This window comes from Mustela erminea, chromosome 16 (assembly GCF_009829155.1).
Source record: "Mustela erminea isolate mMusErm1 chromosome 16, mMusErm1.Pri, whole genome shotgun sequence".
NCBI lineage: Eukaryota > Metazoa > Chordata > Mammalia > Carnivora > Mustelidae > Mustela > Mustela erminea.
In genome coordinates, this window is record NC_045629.1 from 42,240,161 (window position 1) to 42,259,327 (window position 19,167).

The window sequence follows — 19,167 nt, forward strand, 5'->3', positions numbered from 1 at the left end:
GGGAAAGATAAAAATTACATATTTTTGTACGAATATCAATGTGTCATAAGACCTAGAAAGCTAAAAGGAAAAGCACAAATATAGAAATATTATTAAGGAATATTTCTGAATAATATGATTTGGATTGAGTTTTTAAATTAGTTTTCATATTTTTTCTCTAATAAACATATGTATTAGAGAATGATTATATATATATATATCCTAAACCTGTGATATTTCCCATATTGATTTGAACTTTTGAAATAGAGAGAGGAGGTTAGTGTATCTTAAAGATTTGCTTTGGGATCTTATTATAATTTTTGTTCAGTAGACTATAATTGTGGTATCCCTCCACAAGCCACTATTTAATGAACCTGAGGCCTCATTTCTAGGACCAAAGAGGATTGGGAAACCTGGAGCTCGATAATGCTGTTTTGTTTCATTAAATGTTCTCACTGTCTGTGTGGAAATAAATGTGACTTGTCCCTGACAGATGATAAAAGGCAGCAGACATCATTAGTGTCCATCACATGACTCCTGACACCTACTGGAGAGAGGGCCTCTGTTTGCTCATGATCAGAGGTAAAATCTTTTTACAGATTGATTTGAAATTGCTTCTTAACTTCAATGTTTAGATCTAGCCATGAAGCCAAGAGTGGTTTCCTATTCCAACCTTAAAAACCTTCTTCTGAGGTTTTAAATCATTTCAGCTCTGTATTTCAGGATGTTTCAAGGGGCAGCAATGTTCACAAAGGAAGAGGGCTCCGTGGAATGCTTTATTAGAATTTCAAAAAAGTGCCATCTCTCGAACTGCTCATTACTAGGAACAACCTGATGCCAAGCAATTTATGATTATTAAAACATATAATTTGCATATAAATTAAATGAATTAATAAATAGCAGAGATTACAATAATGTGTTGTATTTCCTTATTGTTTGCTGCTTTAATTTTTACACATGCTAAAATAAAGAAACAAAATGTATAAATTTTCTTTTGTGTTTTTGCAGAGAAAGTGTTGAGAAAAATGTGAATTGGAGAAATTAGTCTCTATTATTTCATGGGAATGTGTCTTCAGATGGGTGTTTCCCTTAAAACATGGCTTCTTTTTAAGAAACTGAACTATATTTTAGTTGTTTCAGAAGATATTTCTCAACATTTACTCCAAGGTAAGAAAACATTTTTTAAAAGATGTATAAATAATCCAAATGTTTTGCTTTAAATATCATATATAATAACATTTTCTTATATCAATAAATGATAGCCTTAATAAGTAATTAATATTTATTGAGAAACCATTATGTATACATTAATATACTAGGTATTGTGGTAAAAATCAAAACTACAAGACCCCTCCCCTCAAATTATGGAGTCCAGTTAGGGATATGTAAAATACATAGAAAAAATTAAATTCAAAATATAATAAAACATGTCGAAAACAAATCCAAGATGATCTTATACATTTAACCTAGAAAATAATCAATTTCAAACTATTTCCAAGGAAATTCTGGGACTGGAAAAAATGGTGTCCTCCTGAAACCAAATCTCTCCTCAAGTCTTCCCCCAAAATGATAATATCAAAAACCAGTACAAATAAAATCCCCAATGACTCAAGCCTCTAGCTTTACTAGGAAGTCGAAAATATCATGAATATCAAGTTACTTATAAAAAGAGATATAAATACCACATCCAAATGACCTCTTGAGCCTGTAGATGACAAAAACAGGGAAAAGGGAGCTTAAGAGATACTATTAAAAAGTATAATACATAGACAAAGTAAAGGCCCCAGAAAAAGAGTACAATGCTAAGTGGCAAAATTTGGCATCTGTTATTTGGTAGTCAGTACACAGTATCAGTTATAGGAAAGGGTTTGGAAAATGAGTTATATCAAAAAAGTCAGACGCTTCAGAAAACATTGCTTCCTGGAGACAATCCTAAAAGTAGAGAAAAGATAATGCTCTTGAGGATGTAGCAGAAAGGAGAAAGAAGAAAGTAAGAGGGGAATTCAGAAATAAAAGAGACACAAAGATGCCAATTCTCCATCTCCCCCACCACTAGGGCATTCATATAAAAAACTGGCCTTACCATAGTAACAGAAGAAAGCACTTCTAGACTATAGACTCTACCCCCAAATATGACTAGTAATAGGTGGGAAAAAAAATGCTAACTCCACACAAAGTTAATGGAAGAAGGGAAAGAAACAGAAAATTGAACTGAAATGCTTCAGCTATTAAAATTTTCCCTACCAAAGAAGAAAAGAAAGAAAATAATAAAGAAAAATCTACAAAACAGAAGAGTACTCTCACAAAATTTTTCACTGATTTGGAAATCCTCAAATAAGCATTTGGAGATTAGATGTAGATATGAAGATAGGAATAGGTGTGGATATAGATATAAATAAGATCAGAAATTTTTTTTTATTAATTTTTTTTTTTATTTCCAGCATAACAGTATTCATTATTTTTGCACCACACCCCGTGCTCCATGCAATCCGTGCCCTCTATAATACCCACCACCTGGTACCCCAACCTCCCACCCCCCGTCCCTTCAAAACCCTCAGATTGTTTTTCAGAGTCCATAGTCTCTCATGGTTCACCTCCCCTTCCAATTTCCCCCAACTCCCTTCTCCACTCTAAGTCCCCATGTCCTCCATGCTATTTGTTATGCTCCACAAATAAGTGAAACCATATGATAATTGACTCTCTCTGCTTGACTTATTTCACTCAGCATAATCTCTTCCAGTCCCGTCCATGTTGCTACAAAAGTTGGGTATTCATCCTTTCTGATGGAGGCATAATACTCTATCCCCAGGGGTACAGGTCTGTGAATCACCAGGTTTAGATCAGAAATTTTTAAACTAAGTGCATAAGTGGGAAAAAAAGAAAGTAAATCATTAAGAGTTAAATTGAGATCAGTAAAGAAAGTAAAAAAAAAGTCCACCTCAGAAATAAAGAATAAATTAAAAGGAATCCAAGGTATAATAGATTCTAGTGAAACTGAATAAGGTACTTTGAAGAAAAGCAAGAAAACCAAGAGGATAAAAATGAGATAAGGTAACAAGTATAATGGTCAAAGAGAAAATGGCTGAAAGAGAAGATATGCAAAGAGTGTTCAACATACATAGAATTGAAGTCTTTGAAGGAGGTAAACAAAACATACAATAACTGATATGTAAAACCAAAATCAAAGAAAACTTCTCAGGACAAAGTAATCATTTTTACACATTCAAAGGGCCCACTGTGTGTCTTTAAATACTCAAAAACAAAATCTAAGACATATCCTAGAGAAACAGTATGAATTTAAAGATAAAGAAAAACATTCAGGGTATACAGACAGTAAGAACAAATTACTTGCAATCACTATTTAAAAAAAAAAAATAGGCATCAAAGTTCTTGGGTGCAACATACAAAACAAAGCAACAGTGGAAAACAACATTTTAAAGGGATTCAAGGAAAGAACTTGCAAGCCAAGTATTTTAGAAACAGCCAACTTCCCTTCAAGTGTCAAGGCAACAGAAGAACACTTTTAAAGTTTTATGAAGCCACAGAATACTTTACCCATGAGCCGTTCCTTGTTTGGATGAGCTTCATTAAACTAGGACCTAAGCTGAAGAATTCTGGCAAAAGAACAGATGATAAGCATTTCATAGATTTAATTTTAAAGTTAAATTAAGAATTAAATGCCTAAAAGGAAGGTAGTGGCAAGACTGTAAGGAAGAGTAGTGTGTACGTATTATGTGTTACCTATGATATACTCTGACAAATTAAAAAGAAAACACCTTGAAGTTGAAGGAAAAGACAAAGAAGAAAATAAAGTAAGATTATGGATTATTTTATAGGCAGTGAATGAAAATCAAGGATATCATGTAAGATGGACATTTTAATCCACAGATTAAAAGAGTTTTTTATAAAAATGTTTTCAAGTGCAAAAAAAGTATAAGAGAAACCTCTAAATACCAATACCAATGTTCAAAAATACCAAAATAATCTTTTTTTTAAAGCAGAGCTATATCAGAGAAACACAGCCTATATAACAGAATTAATAGGGTTACTATTATATAAAATTATATACAGAATTGATACCAATATATTAGCCACATCAAAAACTGTGAATGGGCTTGACTTATTCATTACAAGAAAAAAATTCCTAATTGGCTCATGAAGCAAATATCACTTCTATGGTTCTATGCAAGGGTCCCACCTCACATACAGGGATTCAAAGTGTTGAAATCAGAGGTGTGGGAAAAGACAAATCAGGAAAACAAAACTATGACAAGGCAGGAAGTGTGATATTTGATGTAGTTTTTGAATATATATGAGGTCTGATGCTGAGGTCCGGAGCCAAAGGCCAAGAAAGAATTCTTGAGACATCTTCAGTGCAAAATGGTGGTTTAATTAAAGCAAGGGACAGGATCAGAGGGCAGAAAGAGCTAGGCAAAGGCTGCTGCTCCCTATTGCACTAGGATTAGGAGGGGCAACTGATTATATAGTTTGGGGTGGGGGGAAGCAAAGATAAGGGAAGTTCCAAAGGGATTTTCATATGTAAAGAAGACTCACCAGATACTAGAGGCCTTGCTGTTGTCAAACCAAGTTGTTTTTCCCTCTAGCAAGGCATTAACATTAAGACAAATTGAGAGCTTCCTGGAGGAAGATTATATTCGGCCTGCCTCAAGTATTTATCAACAGGCAGCAGGTTATAAGGACATTTAATTTTATCTACATTTCCTTCTGCCTTTGTTTCCCACATCAGTATGGATATTTAAAAAAAAAAAAAGTAGAATTCAGGCCAAAACGTACCAAAAATACTCTATAAATACTCTCAAAAATACTCTATAATGCTAAAAGCCAAAACTCACAATAAAGACATAGTGTCTATGAATATCAATATGCCAAATAACAGAGCAACCGTGTTCAAAAGCAAATACTACAGCAGATGCAAGAACAAATAAATACCTTAAAAAAAAAAAAAAAAAAAAAACCTTTTATGTACCAGTCTCAGCATAAGGCAAGTCAAATGGATGGAAAACAAGTAAGTTGAAGATATGTACAGCATAAAGTAGACTTTGTGTACTAATATTGAAAGTAATACTATAATAGAATATACCACTTTTTAAAGTGTACATGAATCCCTCACAAAAAGTAAGTATATATTAGGTCAAATAGAAAACAGGAGCAAGTTCCATAAAATAGAAATAACACAAGCAGCACTGATTACTGTGCAGTAAAATTTGAACTTAAAAATTAAAATTTAAATAACAGGCTATTCTACCTGTAGACACATATATTTTTTAAATTTCTATTAAATAATTCTTGGTTTAGAGGGAAAACCCAAACAATAAGGATTGGATAAGAATAGCATAAAGTATCAACTTATAGACGACAGCAGAGAATCCTTAGAGAGCTTAAGAGATCAACAGTAAAACTAATGGTGAAACAATAAAAATGATCAGGAAAATTAAATTTTAAAGTGAAACATCTTCATACATTCTTCAAAAAGGCAAAATGTAAAATAGCCAGACAATATGAAATGTCAGTAACCTGGGCACTAGTTAAATGGGCATTTATTCCATTCATATCTCTCAAAATATACATGTACATATAAGTGCTTTTTTAAAATTAGGAGTCATTTCACATTCAAAACTAGAGAAAATGGGGATCAAACCCTGCTTCCATGAAAAAGAATTTATACATTGAAAGTTTCTGATTACTCAAGAATTATGTATCTGTTTCAAGGCTCATTATTTAGCTATCACCTACATATAAAATGTCTAGCTGAACCAAATGTGTTTTGTTAGTAGTAAATAAATAAATAATAGGAGGTGGAAGAGCCATCCTTTTCTGCTTTAGGAGTTTTGTCTTACAATGTGTTTAAAATTTCTTGAAAAAAAGAAATTCTAGATTGTGGGACGGCTGGGTGGCTCAGTCATTGAGCGTGTCCCTTCGGTTCAGGTCATGATCCCAGGTCCTGGGATCGAGCCCCATATTGGGCTCCCAGCTCTGTGGGAAGCCTGTTTCTCTCTCTCCCACTTCCCCTGCTTGTGTTCCCTTTCTAGCTGTGTCTCTCTCTGTCAAATAAATAAATAAAATCTTTTAAAGAATTCTAGATTGTTTGATAACAGAACTATCTTAAAGTCCTTCTCCCTTTCCTTTGAGAAAACTAACGCACCAGGGATTTGAGCAGCAGATGGGCGGCTCAAGTTCAAACATCTCTTGTGCCCTCCCCCTGCCAGCCACCCACCAGAATGACTACAAGATTTGAGTCAACAATTTGTATACAGCTAGGAGTGTTTGGAGTTAAAAAATAAATGCCTCTGGAAAAAGACTTGAAGTAACTCGGAAGTCCCTTCCCATACCTCCTCGTTTCCACCCTGTTCTCAATGCAACTGTGTTTTTCATAGTTCTAGGGCAGTGGTGGTTCTCAGGGGTACAGCTGGGAATCTTCCTGACCCCAGGGAACACTTTGCTATGTCTGGAGACATTTTTGGTTGTCATAACTCGGCAGCTTCTCCAGTGAAATCTGAAGCAGGCCCCCAGACACAGCTGGCAAGGGGAGCTGGAGGAAAAAGGCGGGTTTAATAAGCAAGGGAATAAACACAAGGCTTATCTGGGCAGTGGTGCGAAATCTACAAAATTTATAAAGAGGCCTTACCTGGATTCAGTCAGTATACTGCCCACATGGCTCTGTTGAAGTTGCCACCTTGAAAACGAAGGCTTCCAGTGGTGAAAACTTGCTGGGGGCAGAAGTACATTCCAACAACAGGGGCTGGCCTGAGGGGCCTTCACTTATTATACACCACCACCACCACCACCCCATCCAGCAGCTCAAGGATCAATCAGGGGTCACATCTCCTTGATGACCTCCTCCAACTATAACTAGGGCAGGAGGAGGTGCTACCAGCATCTAGTTCCATATCAGCATCTAAATACACTGCAACTTTCAAGATTGCCACACAAAGAATTAGCTGGCCCAAAATGTCGATAATGCTGAAGTTGAGAAAGCCTGATCTATGGGAATGAGGTGTAGTACTTATTCAAACATATTTACTGTGGAATAAACCATGAGTCTAGTGCAGCACTTGGCATTTAAGATAAAGCAAAAAAACCCAGAGTGCCTTCCTTAAACACCTCAGATTCCAGTTAAGAGACACATAAATGGATAATCATGGAATAGATTCTATGTAAGAAAATAATCACCTAACTCAGCCTTGGGTGGGCGGGGTTGGGGGGCTTCTGTGGGGAAAGTCTGGGGATTTATCTGGGAATAAATAAATCTTGAAGGATAGATATGTAGGCATTTTCCAGATTAAATAAGAGACAATGGTTTTAGGCAGAGGAAGGAAAGAATGTTAACAATGAGCACAAAGGGACTATACCACATATGGGCCAAGAACTAATATGTCATCTTTGTACATTTTCATTGGCTTTTCTCTTACTTGGAATACCTTTTTCACTCTCTTTTTTTCTTTGATGAAACTATCACCATCTCTCAAGTCATAGGTCATGAGGGGAAGAGTACTATTTTTTTTTTTTTTAAAGATTTTATTTATTTATCGGGGGGGGGCGGGGAGAGCGAGCACAGGCAGACAGAATGGCAGGCAGAGGCAGAGGGAAAAGCAGGCTCCCTGCAGAGCAAGGAGCCCAATGTGGGACTCGATCCCAGGACGCTGGGATCATGACCTGAGCCGAAGGCAGCTGCTTAACCAACTGAGCCACCCAGGCGTCCCAGAGTACTATTTTTTCTTTCTTGTTTGAAATGTTCATGGATTTTTTTTGCAAGGGTAAAGTACAGTTCTGCCAGGTGGCAAATGCTCAATAAATATTTTTTGAACGAAAATGAATAAACTTAAATATAAGTTCCTTTCTGAAACGTTCTGAATTTCTCACTATGAAAAAGGCTGAACTGCCTTTTTCTATACTACTTACATTGTGTATAGAGGAGGAATTTGAAAGATGACTTATCAATACCTGATAAAGGTGCTTAGTGGTTATTAAGTGAATGAAAAATAGAAGAACATAATGGAAATAAAATGGACAAGTTTACCAGTTGTCTGGGCTCATGATATAGCTCACTAAAACACTTGTCTTTCCAGTCCTCTCTGTAGAGTGGAGATTGATTCACTCAATAGAAAGAAGTAAAAATCACTTATAATCCAATATCCAGAAATAGTTTTTACTTCTTCCTAAATATTCTTCAACTATACACATGTGCACTCACGTGTCCACATGACATAAACACACACAGACATACATTCAAGCAAAACAGAATCCTATCATATGTATCCTATTTTTAAGTGCTTCTTCACCTTTCTCCATATCAATAGTTATAATTATATATTATTTTAATGATTCCATCACACTTTATTTAATAGATGTAACACAACTTGTTCAAAAAGACCCTTATGTTGGACACTCTCATCACTTTCAGATTTTTTGAGGTTATGAACAAAGCTATGGTTAAAATACTTTGTGCACTTCTGCACACGACAGGCATTATTATCTTGAAAGAATTTCTAAAGAGATATGGAAGCAACTAAAGTATATATGAAATTTTAGACTTTTAAAGTACACTGCAAAAGTGCCTTCCAGAAAGTGTGTGAGATTACCATTCCCCCAAGCAGTGTATGAAAGAGACTGTTTCCTCACATCTTTAATTAACACTGAGTGCTGGGTTTTGTGTTAGATTTTAATTTAATGTGTTATAATCCAACAGTATTTCCTTTATGATTTCTGACTCATGAATCAATGCCTAGAAATAATTTCTATACTGAGATTTTAAAAATGCTGTAGTTTCTTCTAATAATTTTTATGGGTTTTTTTCATTTAGAAATAATAAATTCCATCAGAAATTAATCGTTTTAAGTCATGGTATAGGCATCTTTTAATTTCCAAATGGATACTCAATTGTTTTAATATGTTTAATAAGTAATCTATCTTTCCATCTTCATGACTTACAGGCTACATTAAGTGAATATTTATATTTGGATCTATTTCCAGACTGCACATTTTATTGCTTTGTCTACTTTCCCTGACTGTAAGATTATTTTAATTATTATAACTTTATAATACACTTTAATATCTGGTGGATTAAGGTTCTCTTTTCTCTTTCCAATTTAGAAAAAAAGTTTAAATTTGTATAATATCGAATCATCTCATCCAGGGAGACAGTTGGTTTCTTTTTTATTAAAGTTTGATTATCTTACTCTGTAAGGTCTTTTTTCCAATGAAGACTCTTGATAGTTCTTGCTGATTTTTTTCTAGACAATTCAGTTTTGATTGTGATTATAAGATATATTTTTATATTATAATATTTAGCTAACTATTGTAATTATTAGATAGAGCTATTAATTTTCACATAGTTTTCTAATGGGCCATGTTATATAAATCTTACTCAATATCTCATTAGTTTTCCAGTTAATCATATAATCTGCAATCTATAGTCTTTTTCCACATTTCCTACTTATTCCAACTGTTTTAAAAAGTCTGATTGCATTGTCTATTATTTTTAGAAAAACATAAAATCATATAAAAGCATAAAACTTTCATGATTTTAATGATAATACCTTTAATATAGAGCATGGTACTGGAATTTGTATTTCAGTACTAAAAAGGATGATGATTGCAATGGGTTGAAACACACATTACATATATAAAATCTATGGCTTTATAGTGGTAATAAAAGCTACAACAGGAACAACAATGGCAAATCTCTATTGGTAATTATTAGAGAGTGCTAACCTATTACTCTGAAATTTGGTAAAGGCAAAGATTCAAGTATTTATCCTTCCTTTCCTGTTATGAGCCATATTCTAAGGTAACCGAATAGTTGATTAAATTTCTCAGTTTTTTGTTTTGTTTTGTATTAACAATTTCACCTAAATGCTGAAGGACTGATAGAAAATTGTCATTCTGGGGCTCCTGGGTGGTTCAGTCAGTTAAGCATCTGCCTCTTGATTTCAAGTCAGGTCATGATCTCGGGGTCCTGAGACAAAGTCCTAGGGCAAGCTCTGTGCTGGGCATGGAGTCTGCTTATGATTCTCTCTCTCCCTCTCCTGTCCCACCCCTCCATCTCACTTGTGCACATGCTCTCTTACTCTCTCTTGAAAAAAAAATAAGTAAATTTTTTAAAAATTGTCATTTTGTAATGTCAAATGAGATAATAGATCTAGGGAATAATTATAAATAGATGCTAAAAGCCCCAGGCAAAATGTTGATTCTGGAGGGAAAGAGGTTACTAGCACATGAACCCATTGGTAAATTTCACCATCATTATAAATGAGACAACCAGAAGTGATGTATCTCATTAAGTACTATGACATACTGTTGCCTTAAAAATAAACAAATAACAATAACGGAATTACCTGGATCTAATCTAGTCTAAGATCTAACTCCTACTGTATAAAAATTATGAAAAATAGAGGTATAAAATAAATAACAAAATGAAAATAGCCAAGTCTAAAATATTAGAAATCCAAGAGGACAAATATTGTGGTTTCTTCAGCAAATCAGTGGCATTAAAGAAAAAGAGGTTTGCTATAGAATAAAAAAAATTTAAGAGGCTTACAATAAAATGTAGTACACATCTTTATTCAAAGCCTATTATAAATAGGTATCTTGAAGAAATTTGGGACATTCTAATATGGACTTGGTATTAAATGATTTGAAGAAATAACTAGTCCTATTAGCTTTAATAATAGCTTCTTGGTAATGCAAGAAAAAAACAACAAATAACAAACAAAAAAATGAAAGTTCTTGTCAGAGATGTATACTGAGATATTTATAGGTAAAATGTCACCTTATTTGAGGTTTATTTTTAAAATATCTCAGGTTACAATAAAAAACCACACACATACAAATGGAGAAACAAAAGAGTGGGAAAATATTGGTAATTGTTGACTCTAGGTGATGGGTATACTGAGGTTCATTACACTCTTCTCTAGTTTTGTGTAATGCATGTGGCCAGTGATTAAGAAAAAGGGGTGAGGAGTGAGAGTGGGAAAATAGTCTTGATTCTAAGTAAAAAGAGTGGAGGCAGTTAATATGGTAAGTACATAGTTAAGTGCGACTTAACATACAAGTGAGATTCATACAAACTGAAAAAGGAAATGTTAGAGATTGCCTAGAGTTTAGAATTGGGGCAGATAAAGGAGAATGTGAAGGGTAGAAAAGGAAGCAATGGTACTCAAAAATGTCTACAAGGGCGTTCGCTATCTGGATCACCAATGTTTGGGAACTAGTGTAATAAATGATTGTTTGTGTAAATTACTTCTCTTTGGTCTATCAACTTCTCACATGCCAGTGCTTCATGCAAAACATCCTATTGCAGCTAAGACTGTGACCTCCTTCTCATGGACATTACAGCCAGAATTCTATCTCGACATGGTTTATTTATAAAACCTTCTCTTAAAAAAACTAGTTGCTGTAATTTAAGAGACTTACAATGTCTTTAACCTCAGTTTATAAAAAACAAACAAACAACAACAACAACAACAAAAAAAAACAAGAAAAAAAGCCCTGATTTTTTGTGTTATCCTAGGATGCACAGAGAAGGCAATGCAATGAAGACCTGCCTTGTCACATTCAGTAGAGCAACTGCAGAAGCAATTTGTTACAAGCAGATGGGTAGTTGAACGCTAAAAAGGATAATAAACTAGAACGAAATTAGATACTGAAATCAATTTCTTTTAGGCTTACCATGAAACTTCAGATTTACACAATTGTATTTGAAGAAGTCAGAAAAAAAAAAAAAAGGCATACTAAGATGGGTGCCCATGAAAACAGAACTTTACACATGCTATAGCCTTTATAGTCACCATTTACTTGGTTGGTTCAAATATTTATAGTTCATTGTTATGACTGCCAAAACTGGCAACCACAAGGATTGTTGTCTCAATTAGGACAGTAAACAGATTGTCTCTTTTTTTAATGAAAAAATCTAAAATGTAATACTTCACAGTTTAACATGTTTATTCATCTAAACGAGCTAAAAAATAATGGTGCGACATCTGTTCGAGAGGCATTGGTACCTCAAATTTTGGCTGCCTCCCCACCAATTTGGTTGTTGTTTTAAAAAATGAAGAATAGGAGGGAGTACTGTCATCAAAAAATCTTTTGGCATGTAAAGTATCTTATTTTTCTTGAAATAAGGATTTCATGTCTGTTGCTAAGGATAAAAAAAAATTATTTAAGAATGAGGCACTCTGCTGAATAGGGCAGCAGTTCAATTGTTTTAAATGAATTTACTGGCCCACTATGGATATTTCCACACTGTTATAGTTCTTTGAGTGACTCTCCCAGTTCCCTTTATACCTACCTGCATCGCTCAAATACAAAATAAAATACTAAGAATGTTTCTGTTGGCACTGAATTCTTCTGCTAGGTTTTTTTTTTGGGGCGGGGGTTGTTTGTTTGTTTTTTTTTACTGTGGGTTGCACTGATTCTTGATATGCACATCAATAAAAGAAAGAACAAGAACCATATGATACTCTCAATAGATGATGTCAATGAAACAAAATCTAGCAAACATACATTCTATCCTGGCTGCATCGGAGCAATTCTAATAAAGGAAGGCAGTGCCGCTAAGGGTGAAATGGTAGGAATCTCCCCAGAGAATCCCAAGGTAAGTGTACATACTTTAGATAGTCTAGTCTCTGGCTCAACAACCTTACATTAGGGATGAAATACATGAAAATTCTCTAAGTTTAATTTCTGGAAATTTTATTTCTGAAGCCCATCTAAATAAATCAAAACTTACTCTACTGAATTATCACCAACTATATCATTTTAGAATTTGGAAGATATAGTGCTTTAGTATTCACATAAATGTAAGCATAATAATAAAAATTTAGTGGTTTTTTTTTTTGTTGTTGGGAGTGAGGATGTATATAAGTTAAATTAAAAACACTGAGTGTGGTTTTCAACAATACTAAGATAAAAATAACATATTTGATTACCCAGAAAACAGCAGTGTTTCTGTTCTACAGCAAATTTAACACTAGTTGTCTTGATCTTAAAAAGGAACAGGATGAAACATATATTTGTCCCATGACATTCAATGATCATAAATGCTAAATGTTGAGTTGATCAATATAGTGATTTCTAAGTTTTATTTATTAAACGCAAATAATTTTTGATCATCTGTTACATGCAGCAACTGTACCAGACTCTGAGAATACTAAAAGAAATTAACTTAAATTTTGACATGCATTTATTAAATATGTGCAGATCACTACACTACTGGAATTACATAAATGAATAAGAACATACTTTCATGATCTTGCTATCACTGTTTGGATAGAAGTATTTTGGAAAAATTGAAAAGACAGAAAATCTTCAAGTACTTGTCACCTTAAAACAACAAACTCTATAGTGGCACAATGATAGGCTTTTTGTTCATTTGTTTTAAAAGAAATCCTGCATGAGGTTATAGTTTTACAATATCTCCTCTCAATAAATCAATATTTATTTTGCATTCAAAATAAGAACCAGCAACTCTTCAAGCTTCATTCACAGTATTCCACAGGTTGTATGTAAAGTCTGCTGCATTAGCTGAAATTTAGCCTGCAGAGTATAGTTAGCAAATAAATTCTAACATTCTGAAAAGTCATAATTTTTCTGTTTTTGTCTTCTGAATTACTCTGAGCAGTGAATTATTGGAGGAGAAAAACCCACACCTAAAATTTGTGTCTGGTGCTAGTCTTAGATATATGCCAAACACCACACACTATTTAGAAGTGTGGTCCCCTGAAAATGTAGGCCAGATATCATCTCTCTAGCTTCAAAGATTCAAACCAGATTTCAATCTGGAATTTCTCTACAGGCCGCTTCCCAGTTAATGTGAATTTGAAAAATTTGCATTTCATGAAAACAGTGTTGTATAAACATATATTGTCTCAGTTTACCCAGAATTTATTAAAATCAGAGTTGGACCTTTGGGACTTATGGTTCTCTGGAGCCACCATAAGTTATTTACACAAATGGACTAGCCAGATACTGAAGGTATTGATAAAATGAGGTAATCAAACTAGCTTATAATTATACTATGTATAGATTAATACTTACTACTATCAGAAACAACCTCTCTCCTCAAGAGAAATACCTCAAGAACAGAAGGGAACAGTAATATTTTTTCTCAGGGTAACGGATTTTCAGACATTTCCAAGAGAATATTCATCTATTTTAAATACTATAAATTCTGTTATATTTCACTTGGATAGGTATCTAATAAACAATTATTACATATCTTCTCATTTAAATTACTACTGAAATTAGAAATAATCTTTATTTAATATGACTGTTTTTGACACCATATGGGAGGTAAAGTAACTAAATGAAAATTGTTCACGTAAATGTGATAGGAGTGGGGGAAAAGCAGTATTTCTTGACATGTGGCATGTCACTCAGGAAAGGAAAAGGCCCATCATATCCAAAATGCCAGCTTGGATATTCCCTTGCCACCCACTTCACGAACAGACATACCACATGGCATTAAATGCTGCAACCTTTCCTAAAAATGCCACTTGGATTGGTCTGCTGTGGTGAGTGTATAAGAACTCTTGGTCTGTCTCATGAGTTTGTGATTTCAAGGGGTAGAATCCAGTAAATAACACTGGCTAAATTTTGCCCTCAGATGTTTGGCATAAATGATCTGTGAGGATATGGGAACTTTGGGCTGTTTTCACATTGATGAAATAAATTATGCTACTTGGAAAAATTCTACAGAACATAAAGCTACACAGTCATATTCAACTATTTGCAAAAGTCTCACAGAACATTGAGTGTATTCATCAAAGCTTTCTTCTCTGGAAAAATATGGAAACAATCTTTACATTTTATTTGCTATTCATAAATACAATGTATATGATATAAAGCACTTTGTGCATTTGTTTCTAACTATTAATTTTTTATACTTCTTTATATAAGATAGTAGCTAACAACTCTGATGTGGACACATATTTTCCCATTTTCTAAGCTTTATGTATTCATATGTTCTAAAAATATTTTTAAAAAATCCATTACTGGTAAAAATATTGAATATATTGATTGTTATACTCCAACAAATGCAAAATATCTTAAAAACTTAAATAAACAAAAAAATTAGAAATGCAAGTAATGTGAGACCTGTATTTTCATCTATTATTTATTTTTCACAAAACAGTTGTAATTGAGTAACTCTCAAGAGACAAAATGTAATTTTGTAAACCAACTTTGTATTGTTTAGGTTTAGGAGGCAATCCAAGAAAATTATTCTGAGTAGGTAGGACTTCCGTTACTGTTGTGTGAAAAAAAAAAAAAACAAAACTGCACAAGTAAATGACAGATTGTTACATACCTCCCTAACAAGAAGGGCAAACTGATACTGCAAGCAGCCTGAACAACATAATTAAAATAGAATTCCAAGTTTATATTAATACAATAATAAGTTAATTAAAATCAAGATCAACTGAACTTTCTATTTACACCAGTTCAGACAGCCCAAGAGGAAAGGAACTCTATTTTACAGACATATGTGACTCTTTGAGCTTCTGTCATCCAGGTGCCATTTCTGATGGAGCACATGTGCGCTGAACAGTTGGCAAAGAAGGAAAAAGATTACTGTAGATGTATGGCAGATAGTCTCTCTAATGATATAAAATATGTCTGGAAAGAAAGCAGGGCTTCTTTGTAAAATGAAAAATTTCCCATGACTTTTCATTCCTTCTTAGGCTCTGAATGTGATTTGAGAATGTTTCTGTAAATGAGGATATATACTTTTACTTACGATGTATACGGAACAAAAATAGATTTAGTAATCTGAAGTGACGGAGTTATACACATAAATTGGCTAAGACATCCGAAGAATTTAGGATCTGTTTTCCATTTAATCTAAATGCACCATGAATAGGTTGCCTGTCAAAGTAGAAAGATTTATAAAAGTATCCGGTAGCAGACATTATACTACATTGCTAGGTAAGGTTCTTTTTTTGATATCCTATGCAACTATTTAAAAAGATATTTCTCAAAACTGAAAATACCAGCAGAAAGAATTCAATATTCCAGTTTCAGTACTTTAGAAAGTGTTGGTCCCAAGGGATGCTTTTATAAAATTATTTCCCTTTAATGCATTGATTGCTGTTCAGCTAATCTTCATCTCGTTCCAGATCAGGGTCAACGTCTGTGGACAGTCTGAGATAAAAGAAAGCATAGAAAGCCAGTAGGAGGGCCAATATAGCTGCTAGTACGAGGCCAACTTCCTAAGGAGGGGAAAAAAAAAAAAAGGTATGTTTGAAATTGATGAAAAGAGACTGGTTCATGTCATAAGTTTCATCAGAGAAAATAGCTATATAATTCCATCACCTAGAATAATAATTTGAACCTAATTAATCACATCTTTTTGTTTAACTCTTCTTGTCATTTAGTAAAGCAATTTATTGTGTACTTGACAATACTGACTGCAATGATAAGGACATCAGTGGATGACTCATTTCTATTATTATTTCTATATAATTTGTAATAGTAAAATTTCTAAAATAAAATTTAACTTTACAATTCTGATATATTTGCATAGTTTGGATATCAAGATGTTGGGTGCAAGCAGTGTAGTTTGTGCCTACACAGTTCTTCTGTTCTCTATTTGAGTATGTTTAACTTTATTTGTTGCTTCAATTCGTTTGTTATTAGTTATAGCTTTAGGACACAGATTTTAAAACATTTATCTTTCTTTTTCTATAGGAAGAAACTGCTATTATAGCCAGTTTCTAAATTATGTCTCGCTAAGTCTTTATTAAATATTATTTTGTTAAAACTAAATTTAAACTCTAAATTCTATAGTTTACAATGTGGGGGAACAAAACTGAAGAATCTCAGTTCATGAAGAAAGACATAGTATAATTTATCAGAATTGTGAAGGGTTATTCTGAATATTTCATTTGGTTATTTGATATAGGTTATATTAATTATGTTAAACTAGTAGCCAAAAAATTTACTTCATATATTATGGCAAAAATCCTATTATCTCTTAGGAAGTCCATAAACTTCATATATAAATGAAGTATGAAGTATAAAGTATATAGTATGTAGTATACACACATACCAATAGAAGTATTCTCAATGTGAACATATCATTTGGCTAAAGAAATTAAAAAAAAAAAAAAAGAGCAACTAGTGCCAGTTCCATATCCTAAAGAGGCTAATATGTCTTTTTAATTTTCAATTGTGTATCACACTCATTCCTGGCATTGTTTTATGGAGAAGCAATTTATTTGTATTTACATGAATATATTCTACATTTCATCAGAATGTAAAGTTACTAATTCAACATATGCCATCTAATAAACTTTAAAAGACATTAAAATGAATTTGGTTTATAAGCAACAACAAATTTTTACCTGGATGTTGAAATTACAAGTGGGCAATTTATATAGCTATTTAGCATCAAATGTACCTTTATTTAGATTTCCAAACTACAGAAGTAAATATTGATAAAAATCAAGGGGCTGATAGACTCAGTGTCAACAATTTTTATAAGATTTTTTAAAAAATCTAATACATCATTATAATGTCAATGAAAGTGAGTTTTTCTTTGTTGCAGTCGGAACACTTTGGCACCTCAAAAGGGCATGGCAGCATCAGACAGGTTTCATTTATATTCTTATATCCACAGCTGTGCTCCCAGACCCATCTGGTTACACAGCTACTAATTTTAAGAGGATGTAATAAACAAGTGACACACAACTGCAAACTCCATCTGTTCTGTATAGTGGACAACAAAACTGTTCAACAGCAGTCACCATTCATACAAACTTAAGGCAGGAATAAAGTTTTTACTCTTGATTGGAGGCCATCATCCACATCTCATTTGATAATCACCTCTAACTGCTGCTTTTCAACTGCTCCTTGTCCCTTCAAAAAACTCTCTATCATCTTCACTATACATTTTCAGGATATCCAGAGGCATGAAAATGGGTTTTAAGGGTAGAAAGCAGAGAATACTCATAGAATACAACTTCAGAGGATCCATTAATTCAATTAGGTTTTCTGAATATATGGTGGAAGGGGTAGGGCTAAAGAATATTGAATGGGGAGAACAGCATCATTTAAAAAAAAAAAAAAAATCCCTGTTCTGTTGAGGAGATGAACATTGTGGGACTGCATGTACAGAGGGTTAAAACAATGATAAAATTTGAAAATACTGCTTTCAGGATGCTGGTGACACTAACCATAACTTAGCTCTAGGCATTTATGACCCCCCGCTCTCTGGCCATTTTTAGTTTTACATCCAAAATCACAAAAAAAGAAGAAAAATAACTTTTCCAGATGGCTCATCCCAAGAGGTTGTTAGCAGGATCTGTTTGACACTTAAATATTTTACTTATGTAACAAATAAATAGAATTTTTTATATTTATTCTTTTTTTGATTATACCTTTCAAATAACTAATTAATTAACAAATATGAATTATCTTTTTTCTTCTAAATACTAGGAAACATGGGTATTTACATTCTAAAAAGTGTTTAATGAAATCATAATTCTTCAAAAATAATCTAACTGAACAACAACCAAATAGGAAATATTGGTTGTGCAAATATTTTTTAGGTAGCACTCATTACTGGGTCTTAAAACACAAGATTTTGTTTACATTAGTAAGACATAGGAAATAAAATACCTTCAATAACCAGAAATTAGTTCTAGAATTTGGAACAATGATATTCACATCTTTTTTTTTTTTTTTAAAGATTTATTTATTTGACAGACAGAGATCACAAGTAGGCAGAGAGGGAGGCAGAGAGAGGGAGGGGGAAGCAGGATCCCCACCTTGCAGAGAGCCCAATGCAGGGCTCAATCCCAGGACCCCGGGATCATGACCTGAGCCAAAGGCAGAGGCTTTAACCCACTGAGCCACCCAGGCACCCCTGATATTCACATCTTATTCTGAATCAGCACTGTTCTCTCAAAACCTTTTTAATTACTAAACATATGTTTACAAAAAGGCACTAAAAGTCTTTGAGCATAAAGACTATATTGTGTATTCCTTACCTCTCCAGTCCTAGATATCTCAGTCAATATTTTTGATTTTTATGGTATTGAAATCTGGAAGTTATTTCTTGTATAAATTGCTCCCAGGTGATCATTTCTTGGTCATCTTTCTTTCTATAAGTTCTACAACACTGTAATATTCTTTCTATAGGTTCTACAACATTATAATATTTAAAGCATT

The 19,167-nt window shown here is 33.5% G+C and overlaps 1 protein-coding gene and 1 long non-coding RNA gene across 13 annotated transcripts in view; one reads left to right on the forward strand and one right to left on the reverse strand.

The window, feature by feature from the left end:
* Positions 1-321: 321 nt before the first annotated feature.
* Positions 322-19,167, forward strand: part of LOC116575114 — a 75,374-nt gene continuing 56,528 nt past the window's right edge. The window contains exons 1-2 of the long non-coding RNA XR_004279616.1: positions 322-561; positions 988-1,146. This is a non-coding gene — a long non-coding RNA (uncharacterized LOC116575114). The remainder of the gene's footprint in view (positions 562-987; positions 1,147-19,167) is intronic.
* Positions 15,099-19,167, reverse strand: part of TRIQK (triple QxxK/R motif containing) — a 102,164-nt gene continuing 98,095 nt past the window's right edge. For all 12 annotated transcript variants that reach the window (XM_032316245.1, XM_032316244.1, XM_032316238.1 and 9 more), the window contains one exon: positions 15,099-16,205. In XM_032316245.1, the coding sequence (XP_032172136.1) occupies positions 16,092-16,205 (114 nt within the window). In that variant the 3' untranslated portion in view covers positions 15,099-16,091. The remainder of the gene's footprint in view (positions 16,206-19,167) is intronic.